Below are 19,041 nucleotides of genomic sequence, written 5' to 3'. Positions count from 1 at the left end.
CGGAATATCGTGACGACGTGCATCGCATCGTTCGACCGTGTGCTCCCAGCGAAGTACTCACTGGTCCGCGCTTGGTTATACAGCAGTGAAACGTTGTGAAAACTCTGCTGCGTTCGCTTGGTGTTCCACACCTATGCCTGCCTGGCAACACCGGAAATCGACGGAGAATTCGCCGAGAGCATTATTGCTTGGTACGTACGGTACGGGCTTCTGCCCTACGTTGTCTGAACGCGGATGACGCCCTGGGGAGAACCCGGGGGAACGGGAAGTTACTGAGGGAAGGGCGAGAGCTTGGGAAATGTATAGTCCTCCGTAGCGTTTGAAGTAACGGTTCCTCGAAAAAGCGTTCGGGGTAGTGAGGCTTCAGCTGCGACTTCAGCTGCCCTCTCCGGTTTCTGAGGTTAGCTTCCGCCTGTCATCTTTCGCCGCCTGGCCAAATTTTTGGCATGCCCAAAACGTCGAGCAAAATCAAGTGATCAAACGGATTTATGTCCAGTGTGTGTGTTTGTGTGCATTTTTTGTAAGTTAGACAGTGTGTGTGTGTGTGTGAAAGAGGCGGGCGAAAGCCAAAACGGTATCGTTCCGGGTGCAACACAAAACACTGGTACCCATGGCAATAAAACCCGAAAAGCAGAAAATCCTAACCTAGATTTGTTGCGTTACAAAGCCAGTTCCAGGGTTTCGAGTGTCTTAAAGCAGAAATTTCTTGTGTGTGCAATATTGGCTTGTTTAGTGTCCAAGGGTGACTCTGGGGTAGGGTCACGGCTTCTGCAGAGCCAACAAAAAAAAAAAACAGATCACCGTATCTCATCTCTTCAATCAATCCTCACTGCTTCGCCTATATGCCACAGTCAAAAAAATGAACTGAATGCCCTTCAGTGTGAGTGTACATGTTGGTGAGCTCGTTTGCTATAAATTTACAAGAGTGTGTGAAAAAATCATCCAGAAAAAGCGAGAGAGAGCGAGAGAGAGTGAGAAGAAGAGAAGATAAACATAATATCTACCTATTATCATCCACCAAAACGAAACCAATTATCAAACCCACACACGCACCCAACGTGTTTCCTGTGGTGCAGTCCTCTACGCAGATAGGCTACCCAAAGCCAGATGTCGTGTGTGAGAAGCAATTGCAATCAACACATTCAACAAATGAAATGCACGGGGATATCGCCCGCAAGGATCGTCTAATTGGCGCCATAAATCCTGCCGCAGTACGGGTGACCTTACCTTCATACGCCCGTGTCGGATCTCCTGCGTTGCTATAAAGCGCGTTGTATGTGTGGGAGAGGATGCGGCGCGTATGTGAGTAGGTGACATGTGTAGACCGTCTGTCTATAGGGCGATCCCATGCCGTCATCTGGTTCGCTTGTTGCCAGCTGCTACTGTACCTTGGTGGGAGTCTCTGGAGCAGCACAGCAACTGCTGGAGTGTTTGCTATAAACCAATAAAAACTGGATTAACGACCATTGTACAATCGGTTTTGCAGGTCCGAGGGATGGGTTTATCGGGTATCGGAGGACCTGCGTCACTCAACCAGCTAGCGCTCACCGATACGCGCCTGTGCTTATGCACTGCCCGATGGTTACTTGCTGCTAACGCCGTAACCGTAACCTGAGCACTTGAACGTGGACGGGATACGTAGAATGGCACCCCAAGGCTTTGGAGGAAACTACTCTGTCCGCAGTGGACCGTACCGACTGTGCTTCTTCTTCAAACCCAAGCACCGGACCCGGTTCCACTCTGGCGCTTGCAAAGAGTTTCGCTGCGTTTCACAAAGCCAAACGTAGCTCCGCGCTTGAGAAGGCTCGTTAGCAACAGTATCCCAATGTCGGCCGATACTCTTCGCCAGATCGACGCCGTGTTTTGCAAACCGTTTCAAGGTCAAACAACGCAAAACCAATCGGTGAAAACCGAGTGAATGAAGCCCTGTTGTCTACTTCACACAAACACAGACAGCTGTACGCCATCCTGCCACAACGCACACAAGCGAACAACAGTAACGAACGAAAATTCATTCGCCGATTTTTCCCTATCGTCATCCTCATCCTCATCCAACGTCCTATGGGAGATTGGGTTGAGAGTAAAAACAAAGCTCTCAAGGAAGAAAAAAAAAGTGTGAATGTTGCGGTAGTTGCATGTTTGCAGCGTGTGCTCTGCCCTTTTTACCTAGACGATGCTCGCACGCGCACCCTTCAATTTGGTGCATTCGAGTGTGTGTGTGTGTTTGTGAGAAGGGATTATTGTCGTCCGGACGCGAATTTTACTACGACCGTAGGGCGGGTGGTTTTTGGGACGATTGTTCTTTTCCAGGACGATTCGGACGAATGAAAATCCTTGTCTCTTTACGTTGTGCCCTTCATTATAATGGTGAAGTTGTCCTTTTTTTTTTGTTGGTGAGTCCTTAGTCAGTCCCTCGTTTTGTATGAATCGTAACGCATTTTTATACTGTACGTTTGCTGAAGCAAGCGGAAACTCCAATTTCTCGAATAATAGGTTACTTCATTATTTGTCAGGTGATGAAGATACATTCTACTTATCTGTATCCCTTACAAATGGCTACAATATCGTCAAAGTTTTCTTCCCGCAGAATAGCAGTAATAGTCATCTTTGTTTAGGGGTTAGAATTGATTTCATTTATCTTATCAATTGCGACCACATAGCTTTTCGATTGTGATTTTGGATTTTGGATGGGATTGTCTGCGATAATGGCGTTCGATGACGAATAAATCAAAGTAATGCTCAAAATCGTTGTGTTCTGAGGTGGTGGTCTCTCTTGCTGGGACTATTCGAGTGATTGGTACGGATTGTTTACGGACCTTATCGGTCAAGATGTGGTCCAAAAGGTGGATTAAGCTCTTCTCAATAACTTTTAACTGAACTCAAGGAAATTCCAATCAGAGACATTGCCGAATGTTTAGTCTATGGTAGTCGTCAGGACTTTGACCATTACACGAGACCTCTAATACAAAGTCTCCAGTTTTAGACCCAAAATTCGATGCTGTATATACGAGGCCTCCTAATATGAGATCTCCCAATACGAACTACGCACAAAGCTTACTAATATGAGCACCCTAATTCGAGACCCCTACTACGATACCTCAAGGTTCCTAATATAAGAACCTATGCATGAGGTCTCTTTTGAGAGACTTCTAATACGAGGCCTTCTAATAGGAAGCCTCCTGATATGAAGCCTCCTAAAACAACAACCCTAGTACGCGGACACTTATACGAGGTAGTCCACGGGTCTCTAGACACCTGCCAACTTCACCCACCGTTTGATAGGATACTGCAATCTCCTACAATAGGAGGACATCATCTGTGAACTTATCATATCAACTGTCATTTTAGAAGAAGAAGCTATGTGGGAAATATCTGGACAAGCTCCGTTACAACTGGACATTACTCGTCTACTAATTATGCCATCCTCGATTGCCTGACGCTTGTCTGACATCCATATACACTTGATGGGTGTCATTGCTCACCGTGTAATCTATGCCGATATTTGATTCGCATCTCTTGCCGTTGGTCACCGATAGGACAAACGCTAGTCTAAAGATGGCTTTCGGATATTACTTGACACCTCTCTCCACGCTTTTCGGTCCCTCATCTCGCCTCCCTCGCCTGATGGGTCTCCCCAATATCAGGTGGGTGGGGTACGTATACCGGTTGCTGCTGCTAATGAACGCCAGGGCGTGTGATTATGAGCGAGCCGCGAGAACACACGGAGAATGGTTGAACGGTTGAGATTAAACTATTTTTAAAACCTTTCCATCCAAACGTCCTCCACCATCGTCGACACTCGTCGGCACACATGGTTAAGCGAGACCGGGTAATCGGCACGTGCGTCTAATGAAAATCCCCCATACCTCCTCGTGATCGTTTCGTGTGTTCTTCTGTTCCAAGATGGAAATACCATCACCATATGCACGGCTGGTGGAATTGTAGAAATGGCGCATTTTATTCGTCCAACTGCGCAATACGCCACTAGTGGACTGGACTGTGTGCGCGCGACTCTTCTGCATATTGATGGCAGGGGGGGAAAAAATTGGGGAAAATCGCTTTGTTTGTTTGTACGGCCGGCTAGCCAATGGTGATGGTGATGAAGAACCGAATGGAAAGGGTGGCTTGCGAAATGTTCGTTCGATTTTTCCCCGTTCTCTGCCGGGATTAGCCAGCGCGTGGCGGCACGCTTGAAGTGTTGGCCAAGTAAGTTGACTGTAACTGCGCAGTTTAAGCGAAAAGTTGCCCCGCCGGACGTGCCCTGTAACGTTTGTTATCTTGATGTATCTGCCTGGAAGATGGGATGGGATGCTGTGAGGATTAGGGAGAGTTTGAAGCAAAAAGGGGTATTTTGAAGCAAACCGTACACTTATGGCATCATCACTTCGATCGGTCCAGAACTCGGAAGAAGGGGAAAGTGTTTAAAAGATGTTACATTGTGATGAAATCAGCCCAGCTTACGTCATCTCCCTATATCGGCCAACGTCCATTTTTATTATCCACGCATTAAGAAAAATAATATTGGTCTCTGGTTTTAATGGCGCCCCATAGCATAAGAAGGGCTTAAAATGCGTTTAATCAGCGCGTCAATTTCGGTTAGAAGGGTTCTTATTCATTCTAATTCTGGAAGCTCAGGATGACTCTGTGACCTCAGAAGAATCGGTACTACGTCCTATCCTCACGGTTTTCTTGTACACAGGACCAACTACTGTGCTACTTTACTTTAAGTCTGTAAAGTCCAAAATGACATGCAAGGACTTTTTAAGGTATCTCAAGACTTCGGTAGGCATCGAGGTTCCTGATGTATTGTAGTATCGCTGAATTCCTGAAGCTTGAAATAAGAATTCTCTGAACTCGTTCCACCTCTCATAAACTTATACTACCTAGAATACAACAAGAATAAGCCGTGAGCTCTCTCAAGCCTTCAGCATCTCCGCCTCCTGCCCAGCTCCAGCTGAATGGACCCATCACATAATCTCATCAATATTCTACGTGGTAATCGTGTAAAAGGGTGCAGTGGACGCTTGACGATGATGAGGATGGTGCACCGTAGTGCGCCTGCATCAACTAATCACAACCCTCATGTCATACAACGCTAATTAAGCGCGTTTGAGTCGTTGACTGTTCTTACCCGGCCGGTCAGTATGTGTTGTTGATGTTGTTTCTGCCATCCAAGCCATGATAGTGAAATTAAACATCCGCGCTTCATCTTTACGTGTACAGGGAAAGGCCCGCCCACCATCGCCTCCATTCAAACTCCTCATAATCCACCCATTCCCTTAACTTTCCAATCTTGAATATGCAAAAATAGTCTCCCATAGGCAAAAAAAGCAGGTACAACTCTCTGATCTGCTCCATTTTTTGTAGGGCTGACCACGACCCCTACATAACTTCCTTTTCGGTCCGCCCGTCATTTGGTGGTGGTTTTTTTTTGTTGTTGCTCTTTTTGCAAAATAAACAGTATCGAAAGGAAGTGGAAAAGGAGAGAAAAAAGCAATACACAAACGAAGTAAAATTGACGTCGATGCTTATAAATAGATGCGCCCAGCGCCATTAGACAGCGCCCAGGACCACTCCAAATGCATATCATCAAGCGCGTAACTGCCGCTCTGGCCACCAATCGGCCGCATTTTCTTACGCACACACACACATTTGCTGCTGTCCGTTTCAAGTAAACATTGCGGTAACATGGGTTTCTTATAGAGATTAGCAAATTAGTGCATACAGTCCACATAGGAGCCGATATGAAATGATACAGGGTTTTGATCCATATAATAGAATTTTTGAATCAGGTGAATTTTCCAAATTGTGATTGTGGAATTTTGCAATCATAAAATGGAATTTTGTATTCAGTTAGGGGAGAATTTCAACGCGACTTTGGAGGCATGTCCGGAATATCTGCCGAGTCGCAGACAAAAATCGAATATCGCAAAATGTCACTGGGATCGTTTTTTTACATCACCACGCCCTGTCATACACAATCGAATGGGTTGAACGCAAAAATAAGTCCGATATGTGGTTTCAATTATCACTACCTGAATCGCCAGCTTATTGCAAAATTCTACAGTGTTTGAAATAAAATTCTGCTAATTGTTTGCAAGATTCCATTATATGATTGCAAGGTTCTACAGTGGGTTTGTAACATTACGCTATCTATTTGAACCATTTTCCTGAGCATCCCCGCGTACTGAGGATTGACTGGCTATCTTACTACGTTGCATCTAGTAAGCCTATGCAATACTATGCATTAAGTCTAGTAAGCCATTAGAAATCTTGAATGATCTAGCAGATCATTAAGCCAAGAATATTCCCCTTATGGAGCGATCTAAAGCAAGTATCTCCTTACTGTATGCAAAATTTCATTATATGTTTGCAAAGTTCCACAGCGAGCTTTGCTTTGCGAATCGAAACATTCTCTCAAGAAATGAGTCCCGATGATCTATTGTAGGGTTTGAAACCCTGTACATTGTGTTTTAAATAAAATTGTGTTTTTGATACGATTTTGATTAGTCCGTTATCGGGGTACGATTCGTCGAGCTTATCCGGATGGTGAGTGTCTCTGGTGGTGGTTGCCTGTCTACCACATCACTACCACACCAAACCATGACCGTGTGAAGCAATATTGGAAGTTTTGGGAGGTGGTGTAGACAGATCGGTAACCTCCAACACATATACAGCCGCTAACTCCTGCTCGGTTGCTATGGCTGGTGGTCGATGTTGTCATTACGTAATCGCAAGTTGATAGGGAATTATGGCACGCGAAGCATTTTCTTGTCCCGTTCGTTTTCGCTGTTGGAGCGTCAGCGCACCCTGCCGGCGGTACGGTACATGCGCTCATATTAGGTTAAGGAGGGTGGGTTCCCCATTTTGGCGTCAGCTTCCGTTCTGGTTGCTTTGTTGCGGGAATGTTTCTCCGTTTTGTGTTGTTGTTCCGTGTTTCCTCCGGGGGTGTCCCTCCAGCTCCAGCCATAATCAAGCGAGTACACAACATCTCCCCACTACGTGTGCTTGGGAAGGGAGGGATACACATAACTTGGAGCGTCGATGAAACTTGCCATTCTCGACCGTACGGTTGTTGTGTGCCATGTTTATACGGGGCAGCTCATCGTTTACGATGAGATCATACTGGATGGATGCGTGGAACTGGGTGTAAAGTTGAAAACAACTTCACCCTTCCCATAGTGCGGCTGATTCGTTTTCTCCTCTGGCCGTGTGTTCCGTACGTCGCTCCGCGTCGCACCAAGTCTCAATCCGGTCAATTTGTGAAATAGTTTTGACTATTCCCCCAGAAACACTCGAACTCGTGGAACGTCAAAATACAAACCGTTCTCGCTGTGAGTCGACCGACCGCAACCGTAGTGTTGTTTGTTGTTTGTGCAAATAAATCGCCATTTGTGGAGGATAGGTTGGCTTCGTTCGGGCAAAACGTTGGAACTTAACCAGGTACAGTTTGAGTTGTGAGCAAGAACGTTTACACCTGTTGTTGAATGGTTGGGCAGTGTTTTGTTGGATTGGTGCAATATTGTTTGATGTGAAGATTGTGGTCGTTCGGTACTATCTCTCGTGACGTGTTCGTGTTCGTTCAAACCATGCCCAACCAAATTCAATATGGCTGCTTGGTGACATAGTTGTTAGGATTATCTCACCAAAGGACGTCACCCCCGTGGTACGCTTGCTTGCATCACTAACTTCAACTCTGATTCCAAGTCTACGCTGATGCAACAGTGCTCTCAAAACCCGCATGACGACAACTCGTCCGGTCCAGTGACATTCAACTCGCTTCAATTATCGATTCTTTTCGGGATAGTGAGCTTACACCACCCTCTAACAGACCCAGCGTCAGGGCCACAGATTTCGCCGATGGCAATCAAACGAGCACGATGAGCACGCTGGAATCGTACACTAGGGAGCGCTTCTGCCGATCCACTTCCTGATCCCCCGTGTGTGTACCGTGTGTCCAATTAGTCTGGCCGTAAACACAAACAAATAAATTGTCCAAATTATGGCCGCACTAGCCGCTTTTAAGGGTGTGGTGTGTGCCTTCGATTCGAGCGTAGCAGCTGCAAATGATATCACTTCTTTCGCTACACTGTTGCTCAACAACAAAAAAAAAGCGTGAAGGAATGCTGGCAGATGATCTAAGCGGTATTATCTTACGCCTGTGCAATCCGGTTTTTTTTTTTAAATTCAATTTTCACTTTTACGAACGAACAGCAAATTGTTTAATCGATTATCGGATTCGGTGAACCATTAAGTGCATTCGGGCATTCGTTAAAGTAATCGAGTTAAAACAAACGCAAACTGTCCGTATATATTTGCGTGTGCGTGCGTGTCGTCTGTGCTTACGCTGGCACGGTTACCATTACTGTGTCAACCGCGCGGTCGGTCGCTCGGTACATTGTGTTAGTGGGTCACGCAGGGTTTGTGTCGCCAGTCAGTCTACGCTCGACACTAGGCGAACCGGAGTGAAGAATTGGCGGTATGAGTTGTGATTCGCGTTTACAGTCTATTATTTTACCCATTTTTTATACATTTTTCATAAGTAGATATTTTCTTTTTTCCTTTCAAAAACATTCGCAATTCGTTAAATATTTACCAAAAATATCTCTTCCGGGAAAGGAACGGATGACGGTAAATAAAAACCAATTGTCAAAGATTTCAGATTTCGCGATATACTGTCATGCTCGAAACAAGCGAATTTTCGAAATTTAAATAATGAGAAAAATTTAAAAATGACAACGTATTATTTTGTTATATTATGTATTTTTATTTTTATTTTTTTAATATTACGGGTTGAGGCCGTATTGTCATTTTTTTATTTAAAAAAAATATTTTTGAAAATTAAAGTTAATACCAAATAGTTCAAAACAAAAAAAAACTTGATTCATATGGGCAATTGAATTCATATTAAATTCATATTGAATTCATACTGGCAAGGAGGAGATGCTCAAAACTGTATTCAATTTTTTTATTTTATGTTTATTGGTGTTTAATATATCAGAATTTTAGAGAGATACTCAGAATAGACTTCGTGATTGACCCCATGATGGGATTTAAGCTGTGGATTCACTAAATAATTATAATAACTTCATTTAAACGCTTTTGCTAAATTGGGCAATATTATTCTAATGTTCGTAATTTAAAAAAAAAATCTATAAAAATATCAGTTACTCAAGCTATTCCTCCGCTAGCAACAGTAAAAAGATCACAAACAATCGGAATATTATTTTTAGAATGATCGAAAAGAATCCATTTTCGCTTTCAATATCACTCGAAGTTTGCATCACAAGTGGATGAACGTGGGTACATAAGCTAAGATTTATGAGCACTGATGTGGAGTGTACTTGAACTATTGGAATTCACACTCACGCCCCGATCGGTGCCGTTGATGTCCATTTTCAGAACGCGAACATGTGAAACCGTTTTTTTTTTTTTGTTCTTCTTCAAAGCAAAGCAAAATTCAAACAGCTTGCCAGATAAATAAGCAATATTTCAAAGAAGCCAATTTGGGGCCAGAAAAAAGAGAAAAACAAAACGCACACCCGTACTGGTGCGTTACTTGGTGGGTACGATTAGTGTTGCAATGCAAACTTTCACGCAAGCAGCTAAGGAGACCGGTTGCTGGGAGAAGAAAGCGTCTCTGCCACGCGCTTGGACGCTTCTCGTTGCCTGTGCTATATGTTGTTGGTGAGATGACGTAATTTGCCTGACCTTAGAGCGCATATAAACCATCGATAAGTTAGGTTTTTTTTTCGACTGCTTATGACGGAGCCGAAACGGTTCCTTTGAGTGTCTTTGGCTGTGTGCATTAAGATATCGATTCGGTCTCGAGATCGTGACTTCATAAGACCGGTCGCGAAAGGGAGCGCATACACCCCTTGATTCGCTAATGGAAATGAAAACAAGATTTAAAGAGCCGTAATGCCAAAAAAATGGAGTAATCAAGATGAAATAAGACGCTCTCAGAACCTTATATGACGTTTGTTAGCGGTTTTATCAGTTTTTTCTTTATCATTGTATTAATGAAGACAACTGAAGACATCTGTTGCTTTTCTATTGGCTGTGAAGAACCCTGCATCATTTCGGTGGAGGATTGATTAGCTGTCATTGCGAGGTCATCTCGCCACCCTGCTCAACATGGCTCTCTGGTGCTGGTTAATGTTTTGGTTTCTCTTTACTAGACTTTTTATTTCAAGCTTTAACCGAACTGGGCAAGGTCTTTCTTTTGCACACAACTTTCAAACTTTTGGGACAACTTTTAAATCGATAGCTCCAAATATGGGCAGCAGCCAGATTGTCCCGAATGTCAGCAACTAGAACCGATTTCAGTAATAATACTGTGCCGCTGTGTTTCGCACAGAAAGTGGTAAGGTGACGCAATCGAAAATTCCATGTCGTTGATCTCACTTCTCGAACACCCTCGGCCCGTTTCATCAAGATTCTTGAGTACGAATCAACCGGGTCAAACGTGTAGTGCGCATCAGATCGTTCACCACGAGGTGGCCCCATCCGGAGCGTCTTTGACTGTCACCACAATATCGGTATCGATTTTATTGGTCCGGACGGACGGTACCGGGAATTCGAATTATTTCACCGAACGTTGGTTGCGTTTGGTTGTCAACGGCTTGCCGCGTTTGGAATTCTCTTCCCTGTTTTGACGTGACACTAGGGAGTACGCATTCTGGTACCAGATAGTGCTCCCGATTGTCACACCGTATCGCTCAGAGTCTCGCTCTCTCTCTCTCTCCTTCCATCACACTCTCGCTGCTGTCCTGCTCACTACCGCTACCCTCAGGTCCGGCGAATCATTAGCGATGACATCAACCCTGGGCAACAGTTGACCACACCGGGGTCAACCGGGTTAGTTTGTGAATTCTGTTCCCATCACACTCAGGCACACCACTGCCTTTGATTCTGCACCAGATGCATGAACACTGGTAGCAGAGAGCGGAGGGTGCAAATGCTTCTCTGGCCGAGAGTCACCAGCAAACCTTACCTCCCGGTAGCGATTGTATCATCTTCACAACATCGGGAACGGTTCGCCTTGAGCGAGTGTGGTTTGGAGTGGCACTGTATTACCATAAGCGGTCCGATCTGCCAGTGGTTGAGATAGTGTGGTGCAGACTTTAAGCCGTATGGACGCTCCGAACTCCGAAGTGATGCAACTTTGAGGCTGTGCTGTGTTTCGAAAGCTCTGAAACATAAGCCAGAGTGTTTCGTGGGTTTCGTGTGTGCCAAAACGATAAGTTTGAAGAGATTCCTGTGTCTGCAATAATCAAACGATAGTGATGTGTGCCAAATAAAGTTTTGAACCCAAAAGTGTGAAAGGTGTCGTTAAAGTAATCTGTTGCTCAGACATTATGAGCACCAGGCGAAGCTAACGTCTGGGAGTGGTAGTTTGAGTAGGATTAAAAGCATTTGCATGCTTGGATGGAACCTTCAATGTGAGTCAGGTGAGATAGCTTGGCGACACGAGGCGCAGGCAGTGTCAAGGACAGCTCCAACACAGATAATCCACCTTGACCGTGGGTTTGGAATAATCGTGTAGGACGTCGTCAGTTGCGTACCAAGACATCAGGCAGACGTTACACTTGAGTAAGGCTTAGTAAATGCTCTTGAGGTAACAACTGCGTAACCGCGTGCTGGAAATGAGTGGGTTTAGAAAAGAATTTGAAGAGGACTTGACAATAATTATAGTACAATACAACGTGTCTTGTGAATTATCAAGTAGCTCATCCAGTAGTAATATCTCCGTAATCCCTTATATAAGTGCGTCCTATAGATCCTAGAATGCTAGAATTTTACAGCACAATCTCTACCATGTCCACTCAACTTGCAATGCAAATTGAAAAGTCAAACACAACATCAACTCTCCTGTAGATTGTGGTGTAGACTCCAGAGAAGAAAAAAAATCCCACATTAACGGAACCCTTTTAGCTAAGCTATCTTTTCCTTTTCTCTATTTCTCGCTTCTCCCGCCCTCGTCCTGTTCGGCACCACAGAGTAGAGCGCTCGAAGGTTCGTGTATCGTTCTTCCAGAGCAGCAAACCGCAATCAATCAGTCCGCCGGAGTCGCTACACCTGTACGGTGGGCAAAGTTTGATTCAGTTCGGTAACGGCGGTACCGGTGGTGGTGGCGGCTATGATAACAACAACTCACCGCTAGACACCTACATCACCTCGGCAGCACTCAACCAGCAGTACGACTCGCTGACCAACCATCAACAGCAGCACGCACACTTTCATCCGGACCACCGGGATCCCAATATGGCGGCCGTCTACGGAGGTACCAATGTGCCGCCAACGGCGTTCAACCGACAGATGAGGTAAGTGACGCTAGACGCGTGCTCTATGTGTGACCTAGGAGAATCCTTCTGGCTAGTAAGTCTATCCTGGTTGCTCCAATGCAAAGAGTTCCCCACCCCCTCACCAGCGTAACGATAGGTTGTAGTGTATTCAGAAGGACTTGCTTACTGTCTAGGAGTACCTTCATTATCTTGTGTCTCGTCCCAGACACAGGTACTTGCCACTGCACACCGTGTTGAAGTACTTATCAACGATAACCGGTACGAACGGAGTTCAAAAGCGAACGAAACGAGAACTCTATTTGCGGCTTTAAATGTAGAGCATCTACCTGGTTGTTTACGTAAACTTCATTGGATATTCATTTTGTTTATACACCGAAGAAGAAAAAAAAACAGAAACTATCCATCATGCATGAATAGCACCCAGGTTAACCACCTTCTTGCCGTATGAAGCTTTTATTTATTCAATCCGCAATGCTCTTACCCGCGCGAATTCCGCCACCCAAAACCCATTATGGCCGTGCAGCGAGCTTTATCGGTATTGCTTTGTCGGGACGTAGCACCAGGTCCGTTTTGAGGCGGATCTCGTGCATAGTGTCACCGGGTAGTATTCGATAGAAGGATACCATACGTACGATGGCGACTTTCATCTCCAACAGGGCGTACCGTTGGCCGATACAGTTCCGTGACCCGATACTGAACGGGATGTAGTCGTACGGTCCGCGGCGTTGCGTGTTGTTCTCCGAAAAGCGTTCCGGATCGAACCGTTCCGGATCGGGGTAGACGGCCGGGTTTCGGTGGATGACGTAGATGGGTATGGTGAAGTCTGTGCCGGCCGGTATCGTTACACCGTTCATCTCAATGTCTTCGACCAAACGGCGACCGATGAATGAGACGGGTGGTAGAAGGCGTAGCGACTCCTTAACTACCATATCTAGGTAGGGGAAGTTCTGGAGCGTACTGTAGGTGAGTGGAACAAAGCGGAAGTCCGCTCCGAGTACGTCTTGAATCTCTTGATAGAGTCTTTCCTGGATCTCGGGATGCTTTGCAAGCTGATAGAAGGTAAACGCAATGCCAGAAGTAGTGGTGTCATGACCCTCAAACATGAACGTATCGACCTCCTCCCGGATATCCAGATCACTCAGCGAATTGCCATCAACTCTTACGTTTAGCAACAGATCTAGGAACGTATCTTTACGCTTTGTATACAGTTCCTCGTCCTCCTGTACATCCTGAACATTAGCGACATTGTCAGCCTTTCCCTTCAATTGTTGGCGACGCTTTTGAATCACGGAGTCGGTGAAGGCATGCAGTCGACGAATCAGCTTCCGTTGCTCCCAAGCGTTAGGCATCGTGTACCAGTAGGTTTTCGGGAACGAGGATAGCACATGGAATATGCGTAGCAATATCAACTCACTCATCCGCTTCACATCACGCACGTACTGATTTTCCGGATGCCGTTGCGCATCGATCTCCACACCCATCGACGTTACGCAGATGCTGTCCAGTGCGTACAGCGAGATCGGTTCGTAGATGTCAAACTCGCGGCCAGTGTTAGCATGCTGCCGCAGCTTTTCGATCAGTATCTCTGCCTCCTGGTTGAACACATGCACAAAGCTTTCCAGAATCTTGAAGTGAAACGTTGGCGTGATGATTTTTCGCCGATGGAACCACTTCTCACCGCTCGAGATTAGTAGACCCTTACCCAGCCACAGTTCGATGAAGTCGTAAAAGGAGGACTTTTCCGTTTTCTTCGCCATCACCACCTTCTCGACGTTGGTGGCACTGCTGACGATGATCATGTGGTCGTTCAGCAGGCCCCAGTTGAACAGGTCCTGTCCGTACTGTTCGTGTAGAGCGACCATAGTTTCGAAGATGCCGGGTATGTCGTTCGCCGGATATTCCATCACATTGCCGAGCAGCCAGTGCGGTTTCGGATAGCTGAAGTGAGCCGCAATCCGATGAAGTTGGCGTCGTTTGCGGTAGGCTTGCGTTAGCGCGTACACAATCACCATGACCAGCAAAAATAGTACAGCCGACATGTTGATACGGTTGCGATTGCTATGTATACTACTACTCTCGGAGCGCTTTCTTGCGACCGTTCTGCCACAGTCCTGTTTTACGTTTGAAAGCATGCAAGTACTTTCGATTGGAACTTTCATCGCAAATCTTGAGGATGAGCATCTGGGAAAGATTAAGTGTGAGTACAGGGCAAAAATAACATCTTCTAGGCTTATCTACATTCTAGAGTATCAGTCTTGTCCTTGATAACTTTGCATCGAATTTGTGGCTAATGGGAATTGTATAAGGGAACCCACTATGAGCCTCCCTGGTACTTACCCGGTATCTTCGGCAGCCACTTGAGGTCTCGCTCTTGATTAAGCACCAACACGTCTTGCGACGTTTTACAGCTGATAGCACGTACCATGGTGAATGCTACTAGACCGGAGCTACCTTTTGATTCGTTCGACGCAGCGTGACTAATGGTAATGGCAGTGTCGTACAGTGTCGAGTATTTGTTTTACACGTTGTGATACTGATAACACCGCAATGTACCGCGATACATTGAATGCGAAACACACGCTCAAAGGTTGGGTTCGATTACATTTATTGACAACTACGATCTTCGCTGGATTTTGATTGGTATTCCCTTGTCCGGGCGTAATACCAGATCGGTCTTGAGACGTACCTGAGGCATATTTTCCCCTGGAAGGATACGATAGTGTGCCAACATCTTCACAACGGTAATCTTCATCTCCATCAGGGCGTACCGTTGGCCGATGCAGTTCCGTGACCCAATACTGAACGGGATGTAGTCGTATGGGCCACGACGTTGCGTGTTGTCGTCTGAAAAGCGCTCTGGGTCGAATCGTTCCGGATCGGGGTATACGGCCGGGTTCCGGTGGATGACGTAGATGGGTATGGTGAAGTCTGTGCCGGCCGGTACCGTCACACCGTTAATCTCAAGGTCTTCGACCAAACGGCGACCGATGAATGAAACAGGTGGTAGAAGGCGTAGCGACTCCTTAACTACCATGTCTAGGTAGGGGAAGTTCTGGAGCGTGTTGTAGGTAAGTGGAACAGAGCGGAAGTCCGCTCCGAGGACATCTTGAATCTCCTGATAGAGTCTTTCCTGGATCTCGGGATACTTTGCAAGTTGATAGAAGGTAAACGCAATGCCAGAAGTAGTGGTGTCATGACCCTCAAACATGAACGTATCGACCTCCTCCCGTATATCTGCATCGGACAGTGGCTGTCCATCGACAGTAACGTTCAGAAGAAGATCCAGGAAAGTCTTCCGCTGCTTGTCACTAGGATTATCCTCATCCGCTTCAGGCATCTGCTCACCTCCCTTACTATGCACCGCAGATACTAGCTGCTGACGACGGCTTTGAATCACAGAGTCCGTGAATGCATGCAACCGTCCAATCAATTTCCGCTGCTCCCAAGCATTAGGCATCGTGTACCAGTAAAGCTGTGGGAATGATGATAGCACGTGGAATATGCGCAGCAATACCAACTCACTCATCCGCTTCACATCACGCACGTACTGGTTCTCCGGATGAAGTTGCGCATCGATCGCAACACCCATGGACGTCTCGCAGATGCTATCGAGCGCGTACAGCGAAACCGGCTCGTAGATGTCAAACTCGCGCCCACTTTTAGCGTACGGGCTTAGCTTCTCTACCAGCACCTCAACTTCCCGATTAAACACGGTGGCAAAGTTCTCCAGAATTTTGAAGTGAAACGTGGGAGTGATGATTTTTCGCCGATGGAACCACTTTTCACCGCTCGAGATGAGCAAACCCTGCCCTAGCCATGGTTCGATAAACTCGTATATCTGTGACTTTTCCGTTTTCTTCGCCATCGCTACCTTCTCGACGTTGGTGGCACTGCTGACGATGATCATGTGGTCGTTCAGTAGGCCCCAGTTGAACAGGTCCTGTCCGTACTGCTCGTGAAGCTTTACCATCATCTCGAAGATGCCGGGTATGTCGTTCGCCGGGAACAGGGGCAGATTGCCGAGCAGCCAGTGCGGTTTCGGACCATCAAATCGGGCCGCAATTTTCTGCAACCGCTGACGTTCCCGGTACATCCGCAACACACCCCACAGAGCTACCGTCGCTAGAAACACGAACAGCAGCATGATGCCACGCACGGACGGAAAAGGGTTGAAGGAGGAAGGTTAGGGTTGCTTGCAGTACACACTCGCTTCACCAAACGTAGACACCTTACGAATGGTTCCCGGATTCGCGGTACCGGTTATATATTTGGAGCATTTTGTGAAGGTTTTCTTCCGATAATGGCTAGCGGCTCAGGAGGGGTTTTTCGGGGCTTTATCGCAATCTTCGCACGATATCATCGCTTATCTAGAATAATCCCTCGCCACAGTGCCCTTGCCATTGCTCAGCCGGTGGAGCAGCCGTGACTTCAAACTTTGACATTTGAAATGTCATTTTCGCGTTTGTCCGTATCTCCAAACAAGATGACGCTTGATACGCGCAAACATACCCTCCGATGAATGCGCACGAGCAGTCACTACCACACGTATACACACAAGGGACCCAACTAATCAGCATGACCCATCTAAATATTCCCGTGTTCTTGGTAGTTTCTTCCCTAAACCAGCAAAATCGTACAAGAAGGCGAAGGAATGCTTGCTCATAAAATCACCAAAAAGGATTTCTTCGCCAGAGCACAGGACCACATGCATCCGTGTGCCGTATATGCATCATTCATTCATGGTGGTGTGAACCTCGGACCTGGGCGCTACTGCTCAGACACCATTTCAGAAGCCTTCTGATACATATTTCATGCGCTCGCACGGTGCTATGTTTGTGCCAAGTCATTGCCGGTTGGTGAGCTCATTCCCGGTCAGATTATGACACCCGGGGTGGCGAGATGCGACCAGCACACCACGGCAGGACGGTTGGATGGAGACGCATGGTCGGTGTTGGAATTTGTTTGTTTTTACTTTCATTTCTTTTCGTGTTCTAGTTTCACTGGTGGTGTGCTCTGTGTTTGTATTGAATACGTGAAAGGCACGATGAGTCATCAGGTGGTACCTGTGGATTGCGCCTTTTTTGTTTTGGAAATCCTTTAAAATATGTACTCCAACTACTACTACTACCACGGATATTGGCTGTTGAGCGAATTGCTGGAACTTCGTTCCGTGCTATCCAATCGCCTAGATTCTATTGAAAGAGCAACAGCTCTTGCTAGCTACTTTTGTCGCTCTCGCTCTCTCACCCACCGATTGAACTGAAAGTAGGTAATGAAGTTTGTTTCCTTGCTGCGCTTCTTGTAATTGATATCCACTTCCGCTCCTCAGCTTCCGACCGTCCGTCCGATGTTCTCTAACGCTTTCTCCGGCTGACCCGGCCGGACCTAGAAAATGTAGGGCAGTTGTACACGCGATCACAAATTTTGTTCGCTGGACGTTAGACGAAACTAGTAAACCTCTGCCATCTAGTGCCTGATGGTGATGGTGGCTGGTACATTTGCGTGCGGCCTCTTGTGGGAAATTAGTGTTGGGGGAGGCGTTGGTCGTTGAGCGAACAACGTCAACATTCTTAAAAAGGTGGGATGCATTTCTAAGCTTTGCATTTCTGAGGAAGAAGACCTAGGACGCTAGAATTTTTTGAGTTGGCTTCAAGTTTCCTCTATGTCCTGACATTTATTTCCAGTTGTAAACTGTGCGTGTGTGGGTGTGTGTAAATGGGACAAGTTGTAAAGTGAGTTCCAAGCATCGCACAACACTTTGTATATAATATGGACTTGCAGGGATTTCGAGATGAACTAGTAAATGCTCCAGCTATTCTAGGACTCTGGTCAGGATGAAGTGGACAGTGGACAGAGTCATCAGGCAGAGCTGGACAGAAATATCTCTGCACCATAATTATTGAATGCGTATGGATTGTAAACTTTATTTTGAGCAGTTAAGAGTCAAGAAAGTTCGACAGAGTCCAAGTCTACCTCTTAAATAGTCAATTTCACGTAGAGCCCAGATATCGCCCAAACATTGCCAGTTTATCTCTTAAATGCTGTATCTTCAACACGAAATGAAATTTCATTCTGACAGCTGCTTTTATATAATGACATAAAATTGATTGCATTTTGTGCTTCTTCTTCTTCGTTAGTAATAAAATTTCGAGTGGTCTCTGTCTAATATTTGTGGCTTCAAGGACTAACGTTTGGTGGTCACTCACAACAAATGTCATTTTGACAGTTGATATTTTTATTCTCTGTGCAACCATTCCACTCATAATTAATAATCCCTTTTGAATCAATAATGTTTGTTTTTATATGATAAAGTCAGTAGCGTCTTCAACAATCGTTGCATGCCTTAGTTGTCAGCACAATAACTGTCATCTCTTTTGCTATGTTTTCCCCCCCTGTATTGCTACCATCATTGGATCTCAGACAGTATGAAAATAATCAAATAAAGCCACTCACGGCAGGAAATCGAATGGTGCTGATACCCCCAGTAACTATCTATAGGAGCGCGTGTGTCCCGATGTGTATCGTTGTTTATGGGACCGTGATCTATTCCGAAGACCGCGAGTACCCTTAAAAATAATGTGCGCGCGCAGTACGTTTACCGTGTTTGTTTGTTTTTTTTTCCCTCCCCCTAGTCTTGGTAGGTAAAGTCGTTACTGCGCCTAATAGATTCAGGCTCACCGAGTCTCGGGAACTCACTGAGAAGATTTTTCCGCTCATTTCCCGCACAGGGAAA

The 19,041-nt window shown here is 46.0% G+C and overlaps 2 protein-coding genes across 4 annotated transcripts in view; one reads left to right on the top strand and one right to left on the bottom strand.

The window, feature by feature from the left end:
* Nucleotides 1-19,041, top strand: part of LOC118509948 — a 67,530-nt gene that overhangs the window by 38,011 nt on the left and 10,478 nt on the right. For both annotated transcript variants that reach the window (XM_036051294.1, XM_036051283.1), the window contains exon 5: nucleotides 12,003-12,326. In XM_036051294.1, coding sequence (XP_035907187.1) covers nucleotides 12,003-12,326 — 324 coding nt within the window. The remainder of the gene's footprint in view (nucleotides 1-12,002; nucleotides 12,327-19,041) is intronic.
* On the bottom strand, nucleotides 12,715-16,514 carry LOC118509953 (cytochrome P450 4d2-like). Of its 2 annotated transcripts, none has more exons than XM_036051316.1 (2): nucleotides 16,180-16,514; nucleotides 12,715-14,071 (listed from the first exon to the last, which is right to left on the bottom strand). In XM_036051316.1, exons 1-2 carry the CDS (start codon nucleotides 16,450-16,452, stop codon nucleotides 12,818-12,820), a joined length of 1,527 nt encoding a protein of 508 aa, XP_035907209.1. In that variant the 5' UTR covers nucleotides 16,453-16,514; the 3' UTR covers nucleotides 12,715-12,817. The 2 variants fall into 2 exon arrangements, with proteins under 2 accessions (XP_035907209.1, XP_035907201.1); XM_036051308.1 differs by lacking the exon at nucleotides 16,180-16,514 and adding an exon at nucleotides 14,646-14,731 and having other exon boundaries at nucleotides 12,715-14,489.

Source organism: Anopheles stephensi, chromosome X (genome assembly GCF_013141755.1).
Source record: "Anopheles stephensi strain Indian chromosome X, UCI_ANSTEP_V1.0, whole genome shotgun sequence".
NCBI classification, from domain to species: Eukaryota; Metazoa; Arthropoda; class Insecta; order Diptera; family Culicidae; genus Anopheles; species Anopheles stephensi.
Note: the sequence above shows the minus strand (reverse complement) of the source record. Positions and strands in the feature narration are given on the sequence as shown.